General features: G+C 39.9%; 1 protein-coding gene across 1 annotated transcript in view; it reads right to left on the bottom strand.

The window, feature by feature from the left end:
* Nucleotides 1–365: 365 nt before the first annotated feature.
* Nucleotides 366–20,467, bottom strand: part of bahcc1a (BAH domain and coiled-coil containing 1a) — a 118,145-nt gene continuing 98,043 nt past the window's right edge. Inside the window, exons 18-29 of the mRNA XM_079825720.1 lie at nucleotides 19,864–20,028; nucleotides 19,521–19,777; nucleotides 17,555–17,635; nucleotides 17,226–17,358; nucleotides 15,606–15,723; nucleotides 14,245–14,320; nucleotides 10,169–10,277; nucleotides 9,917–10,027; nucleotides 8,926–9,048; nucleotides 6,981–8,194; nucleotides 6,285–6,521; nucleotides 366–5,297 (exon numbers count right to left, since the gene is read on the bottom strand). Of these exons, the coding sequence (XP_079681846.1) occupies nucleotides 5,088–5,297; nucleotides 6,285–6,521; nucleotides 6,981–8,194; nucleotides 8,926–9,048; nucleotides 9,917–10,027; nucleotides 10,169–10,277; nucleotides 14,245–14,320; nucleotides 15,606–15,723; nucleotides 17,226–17,358; nucleotides 17,555–17,635; nucleotides 19,521–19,777; nucleotides 19,864–20,028 (2,834 nt within the window). The 3' untranslated portion in view covers nucleotides 366–5,087. The remainder of the gene's footprint in view (nucleotides 5,298–6,284; nucleotides 6,522–6,980; nucleotides 8,195–8,925; nucleotides 9,049–9,916; nucleotides 10,028–10,168; nucleotides 10,278–14,244; nucleotides 14,321–15,605; nucleotides 15,724–17,225; nucleotides 17,359–17,554; nucleotides 17,636–19,520; nucleotides 19,778–19,863; nucleotides 20,029–20,467) is intronic.

Raw genomic sequence — 20,467 nt, 5'->3', positions numbered from 1 at the left:
AAGTTATTGATATTTTTATGTTCTTACCCAACACCTTCCCTTCACAGAAACCTGTGCACATCATTAGACTGATACATAAACATGATTTGGCCAATTTATGAGCAGTTTTAACACGAAAAATATGCGCACATATCGTGATATTTTCATAGATAGTACATATGGCCCTCATAAATAAAAACCTGTACACATACACACACAGACACATTTATATTAGGAAAAGTGAACTGGCTTTTAAACTCAACTTGAAATCTAAATAAAAACTGTTTAATTTTGTAATTTTAAAAAACAGTTTAATAATAATAAAATGTTCCTGAAGGAGTAATACTTCACCATCGATTCAAATGAAAGTCCAAATACTTTTTTAAATGTGATATTTATTCATAAGCCCTCTATAAAAAATTGTAATACTAAACCACGTTTACAGTTGATACTCATAAAGTTTTTTTTTTTTTTGTAAAATGTTTACCCCAAAATCAAACCTTACTTTACACATGTACAATCTTTACAACATTTCAAAGCAAATAAAGGAAAACAAAATAAACAGATATAAAGATATACATACTTTTTCATTTATCAAAGTTAGAACATTTCATGTATCAGAGACTCTTGGACAAGCGGAATATTAAGTACATGCCATTTGGCATTTAAAGAAAGCTGCGTAATAGGACAGACGTTCCTGCGTCCTCCTCATCACTTCCTGTTACCCATCAGCCTTCGCAAAAAGCTTAGAAATGCTGAGTGCCGTTCAAATATTTAGCCGAAGTAGTATTGCACCTTTGCCATGAACAAGTGACCTGCTCTTGTAACATCTCAGACGTGCTGACCTGAATATCCCTGTTCACCTTTGACCTTTATTTCCGAACACTAATTAAGTTTCTCCCCTGATTTAAAAGGAGACCGTGTCCAACAGCAGAATCTGCGTGTACGATTAGAGCTGTGTGACTTACAGACAGGTCCTTAGATAATATGCAAAGTACATTCACAACTCTATCCAGTGCCCCCTTGTGTCAAAACAGTCAAACATAAAGGCCGAGTACAAAAAGGCACACATACTTGCACACACACGCACACACACACACACACACACACACACACACACACACACACACACACACACACACACACACACACACACACACACACACACACACACACACACACACACACACACACACACACACACACACACACACACACACACACACACACACACACACACACACACACACACACACACACACAACAATTTTATATAAACCTTGCTCTGGTTACAAGTTTTTTAGTTTCTTAAATAATCAAACTATTAAATGGGGAATACGTCTCAAGCACAGGCTATGCTCAGAATAGAATACCAGTTCAGTACTTAGTAAATATGTTGAAGTGTATACCGTTTATTTCTTTTAGTGCTTGTATAGTGCAGCAAGTTGTCATCTTGCAAATAAAAATCTAATTTTCATTTGGCTTTCTGATCAAATGACGAGCTGAGAAAGAGAGCTGTTCTTCTGGTTCATACCTCAAACTGGAAATTAAAGGTCAAGTTGAGCGCATTGTATTGTGGGATACAGTATCCCGTGCTCTATCATTTTGGCAAATGTGGCACTGTAGGTCATCCAGGTATTTTATTCTAGGGGTTGTACAGACTTTAATGCTCAGCCATGATGCTTTAAGCTTGATGTCGACTAGTCGCTGACCATGGCATATAGAGGGCGCAACAGGATAAGAAATCTTTGAAGTCCCCTTTTATGCTCAGTTTCCATCAGGTAAAACGACAAATAAATGCATACCCCGAAAACGCTCCACAAGTTATGCTTGATTATAGGTAGCAACTAGAATATCAAATAACAAATAACCCTGTCCACGCCTTTCAGCGCTAATTTAAAACTGCGTGTCTTTAGTAAATCCTGACCGTAGTTTTTTAACGCAAAACGAGGGTTTGCGCTGGCGCAAGCTGTTAGTAAATCTGGCCCTGAATTTATTAAAATTATTAAATGGATGCCACCTTATTGGGACAATAAAGTCCTCCAAACACCTACCCCTAACCCTAAACACTGTTATTAATGACATTTTAGACGCTTTATATCCACTTTTCAAATATTTTCTTCATTTTTATTTAAAACAAATACCTTTCCGATCTGATATGTGATTGGAAAAGGGAGTGTAGCGAGTTCGGCAAAAGGCGGATTCGAATTTGTGTCCAAACTTCGTCACAATCCAGTGTTTTAATTTTGTCAGGCCCAACCAGACACCAGTGGGCGGAGTTAAGGCCAAAGTATACTTCATTTTTAAAATGTACGCGTCAGCGTACAGTGCGCATGACACGAATTTCGTCATCAGAAAAGTACTTTTTGTGCGCAGGTTGCACAAGCGCATTTAATTTTTTTGTGGTATTTACATGGGTTGTATCTCGTGGCGAGAGAGTGCTCAAAAACGCACATGCGTCGAACGCCTGTGTATGCGTACGAGTCAAAAGTAGTATACTTTGCAAGGCTGTGCGTTCGGCTGTGCGCATACGCTCGCGAACGCTTAAAAAAACTAAGTATACTTTCGTGTAAATAGCCTCTGCCAACAAGGCAGTGTAAATAGACACTGTTGATTATCAATCTGGATGCTCAAAATTGATCGGGTGAATGCACGTTTTAAACATCTCAGCTCTAAACTAATGCGCTGCTGCATTGTAACAGTTGCACACACATACATCACGTGCAGACACTGGCAGGTAGAATTGATTCACACGCAATTGCTCTCTCACTTATGCATTCATATAAATGTAATCTTTACTGTGCTACTGTATCTGTTTTAAAACGAGCAGAAATCTGTGAGAAATATAACGACCCAAAGACAAAATAACTGATAAAAATGAGATGTTCACGAGAAAACCCACGTTCGAGTCTCAGATCGATGTTCACGCCATCAGCGACTAGTCGACTCGACTTTAATCACATAAATGTCGACTTAAAATCTGAAGCCGTTCAACCCCTATTCTATACATACTGAAAATATGCATTCTGTGCACAGTATACATCCTATATACTCCAGCAGTAAGAGAAGTATGCTATTCTAAACATAGCCACATATATGCTTTCCTTTCGGGCTCTCTGCAATAAGCAAATTACAAGGCCAAACGTGACCGTGGGGACATTCTGGTAGTTCATTTGTAAATCTAAACGGATGGGGTAAGCGGTCAGGAAACAGAGGGGTCAGTGAACGGCGTCACTTCCCCTGCAGGGCTGGAGCAGTTGTTAATGGGGTGGCAAGAGGTGAAGGTCTGACTGTAGCTCAAGCCACACTTTTGGGTCAAATAGATCCCAGCAAATAAGACATTTTCATCATGATCCATTGGTTTTGTAATGAAACAGTAACACTGCCAATAAATAAACACTAATGATAAAACCACTAAAAATAAAATACATACATAATACTTGAACAACACAGTGAAGATTGCATAATCAGAAATGACCATTTTTGGCACAAAAGAAGAATGCTGTGATTGTGTGAGCCTTTCAAAACAGTGGATGCTCCTTCATGCATGAATGCGATTGTCCCTCACAGTGAAAAATGAGTGCATGGAGTACAGGAGGCCAACTTCTCTATGAACTCCAGCTGTGCCTAGTGCTCGAACAATCCCTCGCTTTAGTGCCCTGACCCTGGGATACAAAGATAAAGAATCAGGTGTATTTCACCGTTAGCACCGGCAGAAATACCCCTTTTGATGGGTGCTAAATTAAAAAAAATGAGCAAAGAAATATGTCAATACAGTGCAGGATGCATTTGAAAACAAAAGCAATGCATCAGATACAGTAATAACACATGTCGGAATAATTTTTTTAGGTTCTTCTGGCATTATATACCAGTATTTTAGGTGAATCTCACAAATTCGGTCAAGACCAAACAAATCATTGTGTCCAAACCCTCTGATTTCAATTAATGTTTTACAGTTACGGGAATGACTTTTCCCCACATTACAGCAATGAGAGTTTAGGGTGGAAAATGTGCTTAATGTCACAATGCATCAGTTTAAATGGTCCTAAAATCAGGCTGTGTGTTCATTATGCAAAGCAACACATTTCTTTATGATTTTGAAGTGAGATTCACCCTTTTACTCTCCTTGTAGACTCATTTCAAAAGACTGATTAAATTCAATACAATTTGTAGAACAAATTTAAAGTGTCAATACTTGTTTCCCTTTGTTTTAACATTAAAGTGTTGAGTCTGCAAACATAAGCAACAACAAATCGGAGTAAGACATTAGAGGAACAAATGCCCAAAGTGCAGCCGATAAAAGGATGGCGTCCCATGTAACCCCTCTCTCCGTGAAAGAGAAAAGAGGGCAGGGACGCCTCCTCTCTCACTGTATCAGCAGGCCGTGTGCAGTGCAATGCATACATTATCAGTTCACCCTCTCACAGAAATCAACATCTACTATATCACCCACTTATACAAAAATAAATCAATCAAAACATGGCAAGATAAGCCTCTGTACATTACACTTATATAAAATAGCTTTGAATATTTACATATAGACAACAACAAAAATAACACACACACACGCACGCACAAAGAAAAAAAACCACAAGCAACCTGTCCTGTACAATATACACCTGAATAAAAAGACATGTTAAGAGGTACTGAAGTGTATGGCTTGATAGGAAATAATTCCCTATATATACATAAATGAAATTAATATATATTTACTTATATATACTTAAATATCCCTGGAATCATGAAAGTGACGTGCGGAGAGCGCCCAACACCGCCACAGCCAACAACATGGCTCATAGTCATCCGCCATGTTCTCCAAACCAAGAGTTTTGCTTTGGTGATCTAAGATCAGATAAACGGTTCATAGAAAATTAGATCCACAATATGTCCATTAGATTACCTCAGAAGAGAATTAGGACCATGGACCAACTGCATCTCCTCTAAGGTATCGCTAGGAGGATCGTGCGGATATCTTCCCAGTTTATCGGTATACTTCCTGGTCCTCTGTCAGAGTGTCCAGTGCACCCCAGATCCTTTTTTGCAATGCAGCATCTCTGACTTTGGACCAAAGACAACTCAGTAGTATACGCAGACACGCAAGTCCAGTGCTAACAGAGTACGGACATCCCGTCTGTAGTGAGCAGCTGCCCACTGGTGGGGTCGTAGGTGCCGGCCAGGTAGTAGAGGTCGGGATAGCTCCCATCAGACTTCCTGTTGCGGGTCAATCGCTCATACTCCTCACGTGTGACCACCTGGCACTTATGAGAGATTGTCTGGACGTCGTTTTCATCCTCATGGCAGGACTGGTACAAGGCATGCTAGGGAAAATGACAAATTAATAATTTGCTTCAATAACTCTCACTACCTGCTAGCACTGTCTAAATACTATGGCTGGCCCCTAATAGTCGAATAAATGTTAGTCGACCAAACGTTTTATTTGTCGGTTAGTCGCAGAAAACTGCATTAGCGATGGGTCCTTGTGATAATTATAGTATGTCGAGCAGGAAATACAAATGTATGTCGAGCATACAAATGTTTGCCTATCATCCATCGACCGCTTATCATTTGAAACATGCAAGTATCAACTTTACTTGTCGCTCACTCTAATGTTAACCTATAAATGTGCGCATATCCAAGTGTCTGTGAACTGTAGCGTGTCACAAAAATGAACCGAAATTCCTCAAATTGCCTCAACTAGAGAAATATATCTATAGAAAGACTGAAATATCTAACTTTAAACAAACCAAATTGAAAACAAATACTCTGATTATGTAATATATATATATATATATATATGTGTATTTCTATTTAAAGCCGCGTCCAGAGTCAGTGACACTGACACTGAGTTTATCAATAAATAATTAAAATGTCTCCTTGATATTTTTTCTGACACATTCATAATCAATTGCTTTTGCAACTGCTTTGCAGCAAGCTTTCTGTGTGTATATATGCTATATATTATGTGATAAGTCGATTAATGGCTTAAATGGACGACTACTAGTTGTCTAGAAAAATCTTTTGTCTGGGGCAGCCCTAAATACCAATGTTTCATAATTTCATTGGTACCAAAGATCATAATCTTTACAACAGAACTGAATCAACACTGAACTGATTTCCGATGAACAACAGCCGAAATGCATAATTGTTTCTGTTATCACTGTAAAGCCGCTTTGAAACAATCTGTATTGTATGAAGCACTATATAAATATAGGTGACTTGACTACTCAATGTCAAATCTTTCAGTTTCAAACATTTATAGCATAATCCATCATGACTGACAGGCTTCCATATATCTGGATACTTACTTTGCCATCACGATGTCTCTTGCCTAGCTTGGTCTCTTCAGGGTGATAGAACCACTTGACCTTCACGACCATGCTGCTCTGCCATGATTCCCAGAAACTCTCAATGCAGCCGATCAACGGCAGATGAGGCTGGCCCGTAGAAAGGAAAACAGCACAGTCTCCTACCCGCACCATGTCCTTGCCACGTACTATGGCCTTGTAGAAAAGCTTCCGTGCCTTTCCCTTACGTCCCCGGCGCTAATGTAATAAAGAGAGCTTCAAAGTTTTGCATATGTTTGTACACAACAATTATTTTGTTTGTTTAAAGTTAAAGTTTACGGGAATAAGATGGCAAAAATAATGTTTGTTTCCCATCTGCTATTGTTTGCACTATAGATAACCACACACAAAACAACTTATTAAACATAGTCACTGGTTAGAAACACACACCATTGGTTGATCCTAGGGATGCACCGTATTGGCATTGGTAACTATAATGGTAAGTACCAAACCACAAGCATCTATACTCGGAATGGTACCAGTGCATGCCTAGTTGAGCCAGAAATTGATATGACAAAACTACTTTTGCCCCACAGAGTTAGAGTTTACACATTATAGGATCAGCGAATGCCTGACCTGTAGTTGACTCTGCACATTAAACTGGGATAGGTTAACAAAGTTGGGATAGTCGCTGTTATCTTTTCAACAATGACTCACTTGTGTAGGGTTTCCTGACCACCTCCACAGCTGTCTAGATGGCAGGATGGGTGACACTCTGGACTTGGTCTGGTCTGTTAGAAGTCGTTGCCTCTTAACCAGATCTTTAGAGGTTTTGGAGTGTGAACTGAGACACTCTTTCCTCTTCGGTGGCTTGCTGCTAGCACTTGGGTTGCTATGCCCTTCTTTGGCAGTGGACACAGCCACAGCTTTGGCCACAAAGGAGTGCCGTGGGGGTCCCACAGGGGGTTCAGGGGTCTTGAGCAGAGAATGGTGGGGGGTCAGGCAGCTCTGGAGCAGCAGCGTGGAGCTTTCCTCATCCTCCGAGCTGTAAGACGAGTCATTTTCAGAAGAGCACAGACTGGAACTCGAAAGAGAGCCTGAGCTGGAGGAGCTAGAAGAACCTGAGGAAGACGAGGAGACTGAAATGCGTGAGAGAAATTGGCCAGCTGTTCTCAAACCTCCAGAGGCAGAAGCAAGTGCAGCACTGCCTGCCCTCCTCTTCACCTCTTCCTCTTCCTCATCCATGTCTGAGTAAGAGCTGTGGCAGTCTCTGTGGCAGCCAATGCTCAAGTCTCCATACTCACTCATGGGCATTGATGGTGAGGGCTTCCTCTGGACTGTTGTCCCTTTCAGAAGGAGCTCTGCTCTTGAGCCGTCACCTTTCCTGTTGTCCTTGACCAGCAGAACTGGGTGTGAATAAGCCTCTGCCCTGGGAAGACCACCAACCCCATTGGAGCCAAATCCTGAAGCTCCCAGCAAGAGCAGAGCCTTACTGTTCTTGGTCTTGGGAGATGTTACTCCTTCATGGTCCAATTTGACTAGAAACTCTGCTTTCCTGCCCCGAGGTGGTGCTGGCTCCTCAATCCTCTTCTTTTGACCATAAGAGGTGTTCTTGCCCTCTAGCAAAATCCCAGATGTCTGGCTTCCAAAGGATGAATAACCATTAGCTATGCTGCTGAAGGAGTCTACCTCAAAAGAGCTACTGCTAAAGAGGCCTTTGGTTGGTGTCATCATGGATACTAAAGATCGGGAGGATGTTTCCGACACTCTGCCTTTCAAGGTCTTCCTCGAAGAAGAGCCATTGAGCTGGAAAAAGTTAACAGGCATTCTCTTCCTGGGTGCAGCCACTGAAGGCCATGTCACAGCAGATACTGAGCTCTTGGCTACACTGTCTGAGAGGGACTTCTTTAGCCCTGAACCTTTAGGCCTCCCTGTAAAGAAATAAACACTTACAGTAAACCTTAGGTTTATCAACATTCACAATCACAGTCTAAATCCGCATTTCCACCAAAATTACACAGAACAATTTGTTCCAGGAACTTTTTCCCCCCAAATCTGTTGCTGTCTGCATTTCCATCGCGGTCTAAAGTACCACGAATACCACAAAGTACCAGTCCTTCTGGTGACATAGGACTGTGCGCGACTTTCCAGTTCCTGCTGGATTTCGTCCTCCCCATGTATACTTAATAAAGCCTGAACCTCATCGTCGGTCCATCGGTTGTATTTTTTAAACTCCATTGTTGATTCGAATAGCAAACAGCTCTTACTGCATGCACCACAACAGACTTTTAAAAATGGTGGTTGAAATAAAATGCTGCGTGAACTCAACCAATCAGCATGTTCAACGCCCAAGTCCCACCCCCAAAAGTTCCTGAACTTTCAAAAATGTACTACCTCGCGAACAGGGACTTTGACTTTGAGAGGAACATTTTTACCCAGAATTTCATTTAGACCCTGGTTCTTGTGGTCGACACACACCAAGGACCACCCCAAAGTCTCTAGTTCCTGGGGAAAGTTTCTGAGGTGGAAATGCGGCTATAGACAGCATTTTAAAGACATCATAGGCACACTTGGAAAACAGTCTAGATGGGCAGCTCACTAGGGTTTGAGGCAAAGCAATAGAGTGAAATATTTTCTCTGGTAGTTTATTGCAGAGTCATACCTGGTCTTCTTACTGGCTTCTCCTGCGCTTTGAATCTGTCTGTTCTTGCCGTCCTGCTTTCTTGCATGGAGATATTTTTGCTAAGCTGCCCCTCAGAGACAAGTACAGGACTCGACTCAGTGCCTGAAAGAGCAAAGGAGGTGCAATTTTTTTTTTCTTTATTGACTTTTGAAGATTGTTACAATGTATGTGAAATATATGTTAAGTCAGCGATAAAAGCTCTATTCCAAATCCTAGTGAGCTAGAGAGCATTTTAAGGCACTACAGGTGAAAGTAGGCAGCTTCTAATATAAGGCAACATGTATTTATTAATACCACACTCTTTTGGAATCATGGTGAGTTTTAGTCATATCTCTTGTGCAATTTATTTTGATTTTGAAAAATTGATGCACCTCTTGATGGCAATAACATCACAACATTTATTTCCATCAAGAGGTGCATCAGTTTTTGGTCAAGATCTTGTATTGCCAATGCAAAAGCCCCGCACTGTGTAAAGTCTCCTCCAGCACATCCCAAAGACTTTCAGTGAATTTAAGGTCTGGACTCAGAGGCGCTAATTCATATTTAAAAATGATTCTTTATTCTTTCACAATTTGAGCCTGATGCATCTTGATATTGCCTTCCTGGAATATGGCCATGATGTGTCTTCCTACATGGTTGTTTAAGAAATAAAAAGCTAAACACTCCATCAATTAAGGTTAGAAGAACTGATCCAATCATTGACAATCATAAACATTTGCCTAATTAAATCCAAACAGTGACTTTGTTTTTGGCCGACAGTGTATTACAAATGCAAAGCATGGTCTTTTTTATGGAACTGGTTGACTTTGAATAATGACTGATGAAGCAATTCAAGAAGCCTGCTGGGGACCATCACCCAACAACATATGGTATGTTTTTCTCCTCTGAAGGATGTTGCATGTGTAGACAGTAGACAGAGCTAGCTCACTAGGTTTTAAAACAGAGCTAATGACAGATTAGTGGGACCTACATTGGATTTGATATCCGGGAGGAAGGAAGCGAATATTAGAGAGAGCGATCCACCCTCTATCTCCATCATCAAACTCCACCATAACCCCACCAGGTTTACCTTCATCACCACCTAGAAGACCACCAGAACTTGTTTATGTAATTTAATCGCTTTACAATAGTTCTTTGACTTTTGAATGGATATGTGTTATCAGGAAATACAAATATTATTTGAATGGTTCTAAGGACAGGGAAATAAATGTCTGTGTCTCACCCCTTCGCACATATCCCGGGTAAAGACAACGCGAGCGCTCACTCCAGTAAGCACACACTCTAGTCCCTTCTGTTAGCACAGTCTCAGTGTCGGGGCGTACGTCCAGCACCTAACACACACACACACACACACACACACAGGAACAAACTTCTGTCAGGCAATGCCAGTGAAAGTGGTTTTGGACTCCCAAGATGATAAATGACACACACAGAAGTCAATCAGTGAGGCCCTTATGAAAGCAGCACTTATCTCATGCCAGCATGTTAGGGCTGAAAGCCACGGAAGCGGAGGTGCGGTAAACACTAACTTGCTGAGTAATAATGAGGAGTGTGTGAATGGTGCGACTGTGATTGCAGGTTTGCAGCGTTTCTCTGTCTAACAGAGCGCCCAGATCCCTCCATTCAGCTCAAACCCCTTTCAGGTTTCTTTAATTTACTGTTGCTATGGTAACAGGCACTCTCTGACTGATGGGATGTGAAGCTGGATGGTTGTGCGTGTAGATTGGTGTCAAAGGTACATTGAGGATTGCAGCGCTCTGGAAAGTGGAAGTTCAGTGTAATTAGAGACAGCTGCTGTAGACCGTTTACACAATGAAACAGCTGAATAACACAAGTGTGTGTGTATGTGTGTCGAAAATGACAAAGAAATATGAACAATTTAGAGGTAAGCAGTAACAATAGGAAATGTTTGAGTGGAGTTAATACAGTACATTACTGATGAAGTGTTCAATGTACAGAAACTAACAAACGTTTTCAGTTCCAAAATCTACTGACCACCTTGTGATTTCAGTGTAAAATACTATGTAAATGCTAAATTTCAGCACTTTTTGTATTGTCTAATTATCTAACATTAAACTTTATTGCATCATACAGTGTATATACACCGATCAGGCATAACAGTATGACCACCTTCCTAAAACTGTGTTGGTCCCCCCTTTTGCTGCCAAAACAGGCCTGACCCGTCAAGGCATGGACTCCACTAGACCCCTGAAGGTGTGCTGTGGTATCTAGCACCAAGATGTTAGCAGCAGATCCTTTAAGTCCTGTAAGTTGCGATGTGGGGCCTCCATGGATCGGACTTGTTTGTTCAGCACATCCCACAGATGCTCGATTGGATAGAGTTCTGGGGAAATTGGTCAACGCCTCAAATTCGTTGTTGTGCTCCTCAAACCATTCTGAACCATTTTTGCCTTGTGGCAGGGCGCATTATCCTGCTGAAAGAGCCACAGCCACCAGGGAATACCGTTTCCATGAAAGGGTGTACATGGTCTCAACAATGCTTAGGTAGGTGGTACGTGTCTAAGTAACATCCACATGGCAGGACCCAAGGTTTCTCAGCAGAACATTACCCAAAAGCATCACACTGCCTCCGTCGGCTTGCCTTCTTCCCATAGTGCATCCTGGTGCCACGTGTCCCCAGGTAAGTGACGCACACGCACCCGGCCATCAACGTGGTGTAAAAGAAAATGTGATTCATCAGACCAGGCCACCCTCTTCCATTGCTCCGTGGTCCAGTTCTGATGCTCACGTGCCCACTGTTGGTGCTTTCGGCGGTGGACAGTTGTCAGCATGGGCACCCTGACTGGTCTGGGGCTATGCAGCCCCATACGCAACAAACTGCGATGCACTATGTATTCTGATATCAGAATATATATATGTTTATACATTTCTATCAGAACCAGCATTAACTTCTTGAGCAATTTGAGCTACAGTAGCTCGTCTGTTTGATCGGACCACACGGGCCAGCCTTCGCTCCCCACGTGCATCAATGAGCCTTGGCCGCCCATGAACCTATTGCCGGTTCACCACTGTTCCTTCCTTGGAGCACTTTTGATAGATACTAACACTGCAGACCAGAAAAATCCCACAAGAGCTGCAGTTTTGGAGATGCTCTGACCCAGTTGTCTAGCCATCACAATTTGACCCTTGTCGAACTCAAATCCTTACGCTTGCCCATTTTTCCTGCTCCTAACACATCAACTTTGAGGACAAAATGTTCACTTGCTGTCTAATATATCCCACCCACTAGCAGGTGCCGTTATGAAGAGTTATCAGTGTTATTCACTTCACCTGTCAGTGGTCATAATGTTATGCCTGATTGGAGTGTATATATGTATGCAATCATGACTGATTGTTAAAGGACGTTAAGCATAAATGCAATAAGTACCAATGGGTCAAACACTTGTCCATCTAGTAAATGAAGATGTGGTCTAAGTCAATGTTTTGTGTCAGTGCCACTGATCCTGGTGCAGGATGTTATTAGAAATGTGGAAAACAAGCGAGTCAACACTACTGACCTCTACCAACACAAACACGCAAACCAGAAGGAAACTTGCAAACAAGCGAAACTGAGCAGACGCCAGGAATGCACTGCGGTTTGCACTATATAATTACAGTCCATTGGCTTAGATTAGCTACAATGTTGTTATAACCTGTGAAACTAACGTTGAGGGAGAACTTGCATTCAGAAACAACTAGATGGGGCAAAGCTGAATGGGACAGAACACAGTTTTTTAACATGTCTAATCGGCAGTCATCCATTAAATGGGCTATGACTGTTTTCAATCAGGTTTCCCACATCTGGTCAGGCAAAGTCATATGGATTTGGAGCAAGGGTGAGTAAGTGATGACTGAATTTTCATTTTTTTAGCAACTATAACTTTGAATGTGTTAAATTGCAATTCTCATGGCGCAAAATGGTTAAGATAGTGTGAAATGCAGTTTAACTATCAGTTTTCTGCATGTGCACATTCACCAACAATTATTAAATAGGGCATTTGAAATGCACAAACACTTCCTGAGCGTATAGGAAATGTCAATTTGCCCTTCTGGCAATATTATAGAGGTTTGCTGTGGGATTTCACATGTTGTGATAAAAAAGATTTGAAGGTGCTGGAAAGGCCCAGTGCTCACTGAATAAAGATAAAGTGCTGTGTGCTGGCGTCTAGAGGATGGATGGGATTGTGTTTTGGCTGCTAAATAGTGACAGATGCTCCTCACCCATTTTAAACAGGATGTACTTTCCATTAACAGGGTAAAACAAGTGGTCAGTAAAAGGAGATTCTTAAATCCTCTGAAAACATTGATCTCACCCTCAAAAATGTATTTCATGTTAATGTTTTGTGAGGCTTGCAATAGTTGCAGCCCTGTTACTAAATTTGATTTGCAAGATTGTCTAGAAATAAACATAAAAATAAAGATAATATGTAACGATAATAATGAAAAACTCTATACCAGAATGGGTCATTTTAAGTTCAGTCAACTCAAATATCCAAGTTGTCACTTAGTACAACTTCACATTTCAAGCTGACTAAACTTAAAGTTTTAAGGCAGCATGAACACTTACATTGTGAATGTACACTGTAAAAAATGATATAAAGTAATAACATTACTTTAACTCAAAATAAGTTAAGCCATTTTCAACTTTTTTGTAAGTTATTCAAGATTCAACAATTTTCTTAGTCAATTAGTAGACAATTTAAGTTGAAATGACAAGTTGATTGAACTTAAAAATGTAAGGCAGTAATTGTTTTTTGTTTTTTACAGTGTAGTTTAACTTTTTTTTAATTCTTATAAATAAGCTGCAAGACTGAGACTGAGGAATGTAGTCAACAACAATACTTGTAAAAGTTAAGAACAAATGGAATGATTTAGACTGTTTTATTGCAATACATTATTTGGGCCATTATTTTATGTATTTAAAACTAGCTACTTTGGTTAATTTCATTTGATATAAAATCGAATAATTCATACATCGAAAACATGGCATTTGTCCCTATAAAGCTATTAAAAAGAAAAATAAATAGGTCACCAAAGTGTACTGTATTTGTGGAAAGTGTCAAGAAGAGCTTGTGTCTTGTTAATGTGTGTACATGTACGTGAGAAGGTGTGGACGGGTAGAGGTTGATGTGGTGTGAAGAGAACTGAAGCAAAAGGTGTGCTGGAAAAAGGACTTTAGGAAATTGTGTTGTGTATAGGGAAGAGGGGATTTTGGAGGATGTGGTGATGTGTGTGGGTCCTGCGAGGCCAAAGCTCAAGAGCGTAGGCAGGTTTGTTTGCTGTAAGTGGGAAACTCACGGCTTCCTGCAAGAGCTGCTCCAGGGAGTAGATTCTGGGTCGGTTTCCTCTCTCCCTGTCGATAACAATACTGTAGCTGGAGAGAGAGCAGAAAGTACAAAGGAGTTATTTTCAGTGCTGTGTGTAATGCTTGGCCGTCCGTGTCAAACTCCTACATAAAGCTCACTTTCATTGGCTGTGACTGATTCTCTTCAGCAACACTTCAACTGCTGAACAGAGGGCTTAGAGGAAGTGATGTTGCAGGCTGACTTGTGCAACCAACTAAGGACTGTGGGAAACTAGCGGGTGATGATCACTGCTCGTTTAACTGTGGTAGTGAGCATAATACTATCAAAACAACATCAACAGGAGTTTACGATAGGTGCGATACATAGAATTTGCACCTGTTATTCACAAATTAACTTACTACACATCCCACACCCCTCGCATGTTCCTTGGTTAAATATTTTAGTTTATTACACTGCTCTGTTGAACACTTGATTCAAATGGTTAAAGGGGATGTCTAATGCCATTTCATGCATTCTGGCTTATTTACACTGTTAAAGAGAGTTACAGACTTGGATTCTCATGCTAAACATGGCCAAAGTATCAAAAAACGAGTTGGACGTATGACAGAGTATTTCTCCTTCAGGATTTGAGTTTTTTTCAAGTATGGCCCTGTATGGCATCATAAAGGGAGGAATTCCTTGTATGGGCACTTCTACCGGATGAGCAAAAGTTTGGCAAAAGTAGCCTGCATTTTATAACACTCACTTATTTGGCTGATTTGGATGTTAAGGTTGGGCTTTGAGGGAGGAACGAAAGCGCACCGCTGTGAAGGAGATGCACTGGACTAAATGCGGCAGTGGCACAATAATCACTTTACCTCGATTATCTTGATTTCATAATCGTTGGAAGCCAAAATTGAAATTGAAAATCAATTATGAATAATTGCACATCCCTAGTATGATGTTAAATAGTATATCTGACCGTTGTCCCTGGCAAGCAGTTTTCTACACTTGTTCAGTGTCTCTCGTATCACTCCTTACCCTCTTCTCATATAATAAAATAATTGAAACTAAATGTAATATTTCATGTCCATTTATGTATTTATTTGATAAGTGTAATAAACAGGATAATGTACAATCTATCACTAAGCCAGTCATTAATGCAAAATAAAATCTTATAGAATCACGCAAGACCCCTCTGCTTCGTCCTGTTCAGCTTAGGGTTTTTTTTTTTTTTTTTAGAATTTGTGCCTTTTAACCATGGTTAAAAAAATTAAGCAGATTTTCCATGAAAATCCAAATATTAAAAAAGTCTGAATACGGCCAAAACAGCTGAAAAACTGCTGTAAGGGTGTTTGTGAGTTATACACTTACACATCGGGCGAATCTAAAGGTTGCACACGGGCAGCATACAGTAGTTCATCTTCTTTGGAGATCAGAACCTTGAGTCCATCGGTCAGAAGCTCTTTGGTCAGAACACAGTTTGGAGGAGCTGCAAGATGAAAAGCATCAACTCAAAATATATTTTTACATAAAAAACGACGACTTCACATCATGGCAAACAACACCCGTCACCCATAAAACTACTGTAGTGCACAGTCTTAAAGGGATAGTTCACCCAAAAATGAAAATTAGCAAATAATTTACGCAGTCATTCTAGGTGTATATGACATTCTTCTTTCAGATGAATAAAATCTGAGTTATATTACAAAAGTCCAGGCTAATCCAAGCATTAGAACAATGATTCATAGTTGCTCTGTTTTTGAAGTCCATAAAAAGTTCATCTGTCCGCCAAATAAGGTGCTCCATGCGGCTCCGTGGTGTTAATAAGGCCTTCTGAAGCAAATTATCGCATTTGTGTAAGAAAAATATGAATATTTATAACTTTATCAAGTAAACTTTCGACCAACCGCATTTCATGGAAAAGTGTTGAATGTTGAAAGTGAAACTCAAGATGCGAACGTGACGTCATGACGAGCATACCTGGTCGCGTTAGTCTTTTGATTGGCAGGGTAACTTTCAACAATTTTTCCATAAATTGAACAGGGAAGGCGGTCGGTCGAAAATTTACTTGAAAAAGTTTTAAATATGGATATTTTTCTTACACAAACGCATCGATTCGCTTCAGAAGGCCTTTATTAACCCCCGGAGCCACGTGGAGCACGTTATTTGACGGACAGATGCACTTTTTATGGACTTCAAAAACAGAGCAACTATGAATCCAATTCTAATGCTTGGATTAGCCTGGACTTTTGTAATATGACTCAGATTTTATTCGTCTGAAAGAAGAATGTCATTTACACCTAGGATGACTTGAGGGTGAGTAAATTATGGGCTAATTTTCATTTTTGGGTGAACTATCCCTTTAACACCTAGAAGTTGACGGTCACGCTGGCGCAACCATTACGCTTTTTTTCTTAGTACGAAAAAGACTCAAAGATTTTGGTCATACAGACAAGTGTTATACATCATTTGAATCTATTAAGTTTCTACTTTTATTTGTGTACACTCACCATAAAAACTAAATGTGCTTTATGCAAAATAAAGAAAACAAACATGATGTGCAATCTGCCGCCTCTCTCTTAATGAAGTCCATTCTGATTCTCTTCAGAAAATTAACTGTAACTTAGTGAATACTTGTCACACAAACATGAGACATAAGTCTAAAGAAACGTTGAAATGTCAAGTTTTAAATAATGTAAATTAAATAAAAAACAAATATTCTGTGTTAATGCAATCAGTTTGAAAAGAGATCCTCATTATCTGCTAATGCGGCCACGCCCACGGAGAGCACCTTCTATCCAAAGGCTAATAATATGCCCGCCCACATCGACTCGAAGAAAGCATCAAGTTTAGTGAGATTCATGTACTTTACATCGTTTTGAGAAGAGGTGAGGAATAATCCTGGAATCATTTAAAATTCAGACCCGTAGGGATTAAAGTAGGCCAAAAGTATCTGTTTCTTAATGGAAGATTTGTTAAACAGCTGTTCACCTGGAGCAAATCTGCCATGTGATGACACCTTCCTCTCCTCATCCTCCTCAGAGAAGCTACTGTCCTCACCCAGGTGGAAGCCCTCATCTGCAGCAAAACTCTCCATCAGACGGCTGACCGCGCGGCCTTTAGACTGAACCACAGAAACAGCAGAGGCACTGAATCGCTTGAAGAAAATGGAGGAAAACTCTTTTCTACATTCTCCACATTCAGCAGAAAATGTTCTCACATGTCAGAGCGTGTGAACATCACCTTTACATGAAGTTACTTCTTGCTCAGTAAGAGAAGACAAGTGTTAAATGTACCAAAAATTGTGAATGCTTGTGTACCTCTCGAAGCCTGGTTCTCCGAGTACTGCCGTTATCATCACTGTCTGCAGACTGGGCCTCGGTCGACAAGTAACTTCTCCTCTACAAGAAGGAAAACTTCTAAGATTAATTGCAGAGTTCAGTTGTATGCAACCAGTTATAAGTTTGAAAACAACTATTTGTTCATAATTAGTATTTTCCACAGAACAATAGTCAAGTCTATGGAATCTTGTTTCCGATTTAAAAGATAATTGCGACTTTTTGTCACATAATTCTCACAATTGCTGGCAATTCTGCCTATAACTTGCAATTCTGACTTTTTTTCTTGCACTTGCGAGTTTATCTCACACAATTCTGACTTCTTTTCTAATATATAAACTCACAATTGCGAATTTTAAAGTCCAATTCTGAGGGAAAAAAGTATACTTTTTTAAGTTTATCTTTTACATCTATTTTATATCTCACAATTCTGACTTTATAACTCACAATTGTGAATTTATATCATGTAATACTGAGGAAAAAAAGTCAGAATTGTGAGATATAAACTCCCAATTGTGAGGGAAAAGTCAGAATTTTAAGAGAAAGTCAAACATTTTTGTTCTATTCGGTGGCGGAAACAAGCTTCCAAACAAGTCTTTAAAACTATGAAATTACATTAAATGGAAGTATATGAATTATGTAGCAAAAAAATATGTTAAAACTAAAGATGTGCTGATCTTTTGAGTCATTTAATTTTTATTTTCTGCTGATATCTAGTACTGATGAGATACATTTCCTAGTGATAGGTGTATGTTTCAAGTGTATTAAAGTTATTAAAATCAATTAAATTTATATGCTTGACAACTGAATAGCTTTGCAATGCATTAAGAAATGAAATGCCTGAATCTAAGCCTTATGGTTTCTTTTTTTAATCATTACAAAATAAAGTAAACAAACTAAACACATTTTATATGACTCCTATCAATGAAGAACCATTGTCTTATCCTAAAAACTCCACTGGTTTCCATTACAATTGCAGCAGTTTCCATTGGGTTTTTTAACAAAATAACCAAGTGAACAAACTAAAAGATGTCTTTAGGAATAGCTCTAATCTATTTCACAATCTATTTTCACAGTGCAGTATTATAGAAGTAAAACTAGTCCCCTCAAAATTAGTAATATAATCACAATTCCACTTTGGGTTGGTGTTATAGCTTAAAAATTCACAAAGTTACAGCAAATAAAAAAAATCACAATTCCGCTTAGTTCTTCGCCAGGGCTTGACATTAACACCCGTCATCAGCAGTGGCGTGTAACGCAGCCACTTTGGTGGGTTGAGTTTTATATATAATACTGTATATACAGTTTTCAATTGTAGTCTTCTAAAGGCATCTGAAATAATAAACTAAGTGCAATGTAATGTTGTTAAAAATATAGACTTTTGCGATACATATCAATACTGAAATATCTGAAACACTTCCAATACAAATTTTCCACAGAATAGACACACGATGCCAGCGTCTCTCTCTCTCATCTCTCCAACAGCGAGTTTTGGCGTGTGATTGCGTATATTGAGCATAATTTGACTCATTTCCTCAGATTTTGTGCTCACACCCAAAGTGCATGCACATAAAGCCACCTCTCAGAACTAAATTTAGTTATTTTCCACTGCTTATTGCGCTTAAACAGCCAAAAAAACACAAATTAATGTCTGAATGCCGGTCTTGGCGAAAACACATGTGTAACAGTGCAATGGATCTGTGCATCAGGTCTTAAAGTGACAGCAGCCTAATATACAATACCTGCTGCCAAATTATGAGATAATATTAAAAATGTCTATATGGCCATTTTTTCACCATGGTATCGATGTCAAAATTGTGGCCAGTGAAAATGCTGAGGGGCTAGTAACTTTGACAAATTTATGTCAAGCCCTGGTTATACCGTAGCAGTCTCTACGTGCAAACTTTCTTTGAAATATATTGTAGCACCATGCATCCTCATTGCTTACCGTGGCTCTCAGCATGGAGCTCTTCCTTGTGGCTCTCTTCAGCCTTTCACTGCTGCTGGGAAATGAGAGAAGGCTGCTACTCTTTCTGTAATGACCCGGCCTGCCTGCGATCCCAGGCCAGCGTTTGTCCTGCAGTCTGGGCCTCCCTGGTCGCCTTCTGACACCTAGAGGTTTGGGGACAGTGACTGGGACAGATCTACAGGGGGCCCGTCGTTTCACCTTCACATCCCCTTCTGTTACAGCGCGAAACTGAGATCCTGAAAGGTTTTCACAAAATAGAAAGGGTTAGAATAAAAAACACAGCTGAGGTGTGTCTATCACTGGGCTTTTTGATGGCCTTTACCATAAAGTTCTTGTCGTTCCCGCTTAATCTTTGCCTTCTGATTGGCTTCCAGTTTGACAACAGAGAAAGGGGAGGGGCCTGTAACAGCCGGCAGATCCCTCAACGCCGGAACTTTGATCTCTTGGCCCTCCTCACTGCCATAACTGCCTTCCTCTTCATCTTCCTCTGCATCATGAAAATGGCATTTCAGTATGGCTGTTCACATCTGACTTTAATATATATAAATATCCAAACATAATAAATTGGAATCACTATAAAGAAATGGTTGCAGTACAACTACATCTTGATCAAATTTGGAAATCTTCCTGTGCAAACATTTGTACACCATATGAAATAAAGAGTTGCTGTCAGGGGGTTTCTGAGGAGCTTAAGTAGCAAGTAAACTAGACATCCATGGGAACAACTTCACATTGTGCTTGATTTCCATCAGTGAAGTAATTGGTATTTCAAGTGTTTACTGACAGAAATCTGATCACAAAGTCTGTGCATATTTTTTATTAAATTAAAACTGTTAGCGAATCGCATTTTTTTTTTCTTCCATGCCAGTCTATTATTGTGGTATTAATTAATTTAATATAAAACCACCCCAAAGTGACACATTACG

Source organism: Gobio gobio (genome assembly GCF_949357685.1).
Source record: "Gobio gobio genome assembly, chromosome: 1".
Taxonomy (NCBI): Eukaryota; Metazoa; Chordata; class Actinopteri; order Cypriniformes; family Gobionidae; genus Gobio; species Gobio gobio.
This window is presented reverse-complemented; position numbering and strand designations above follow the sequence as displayed.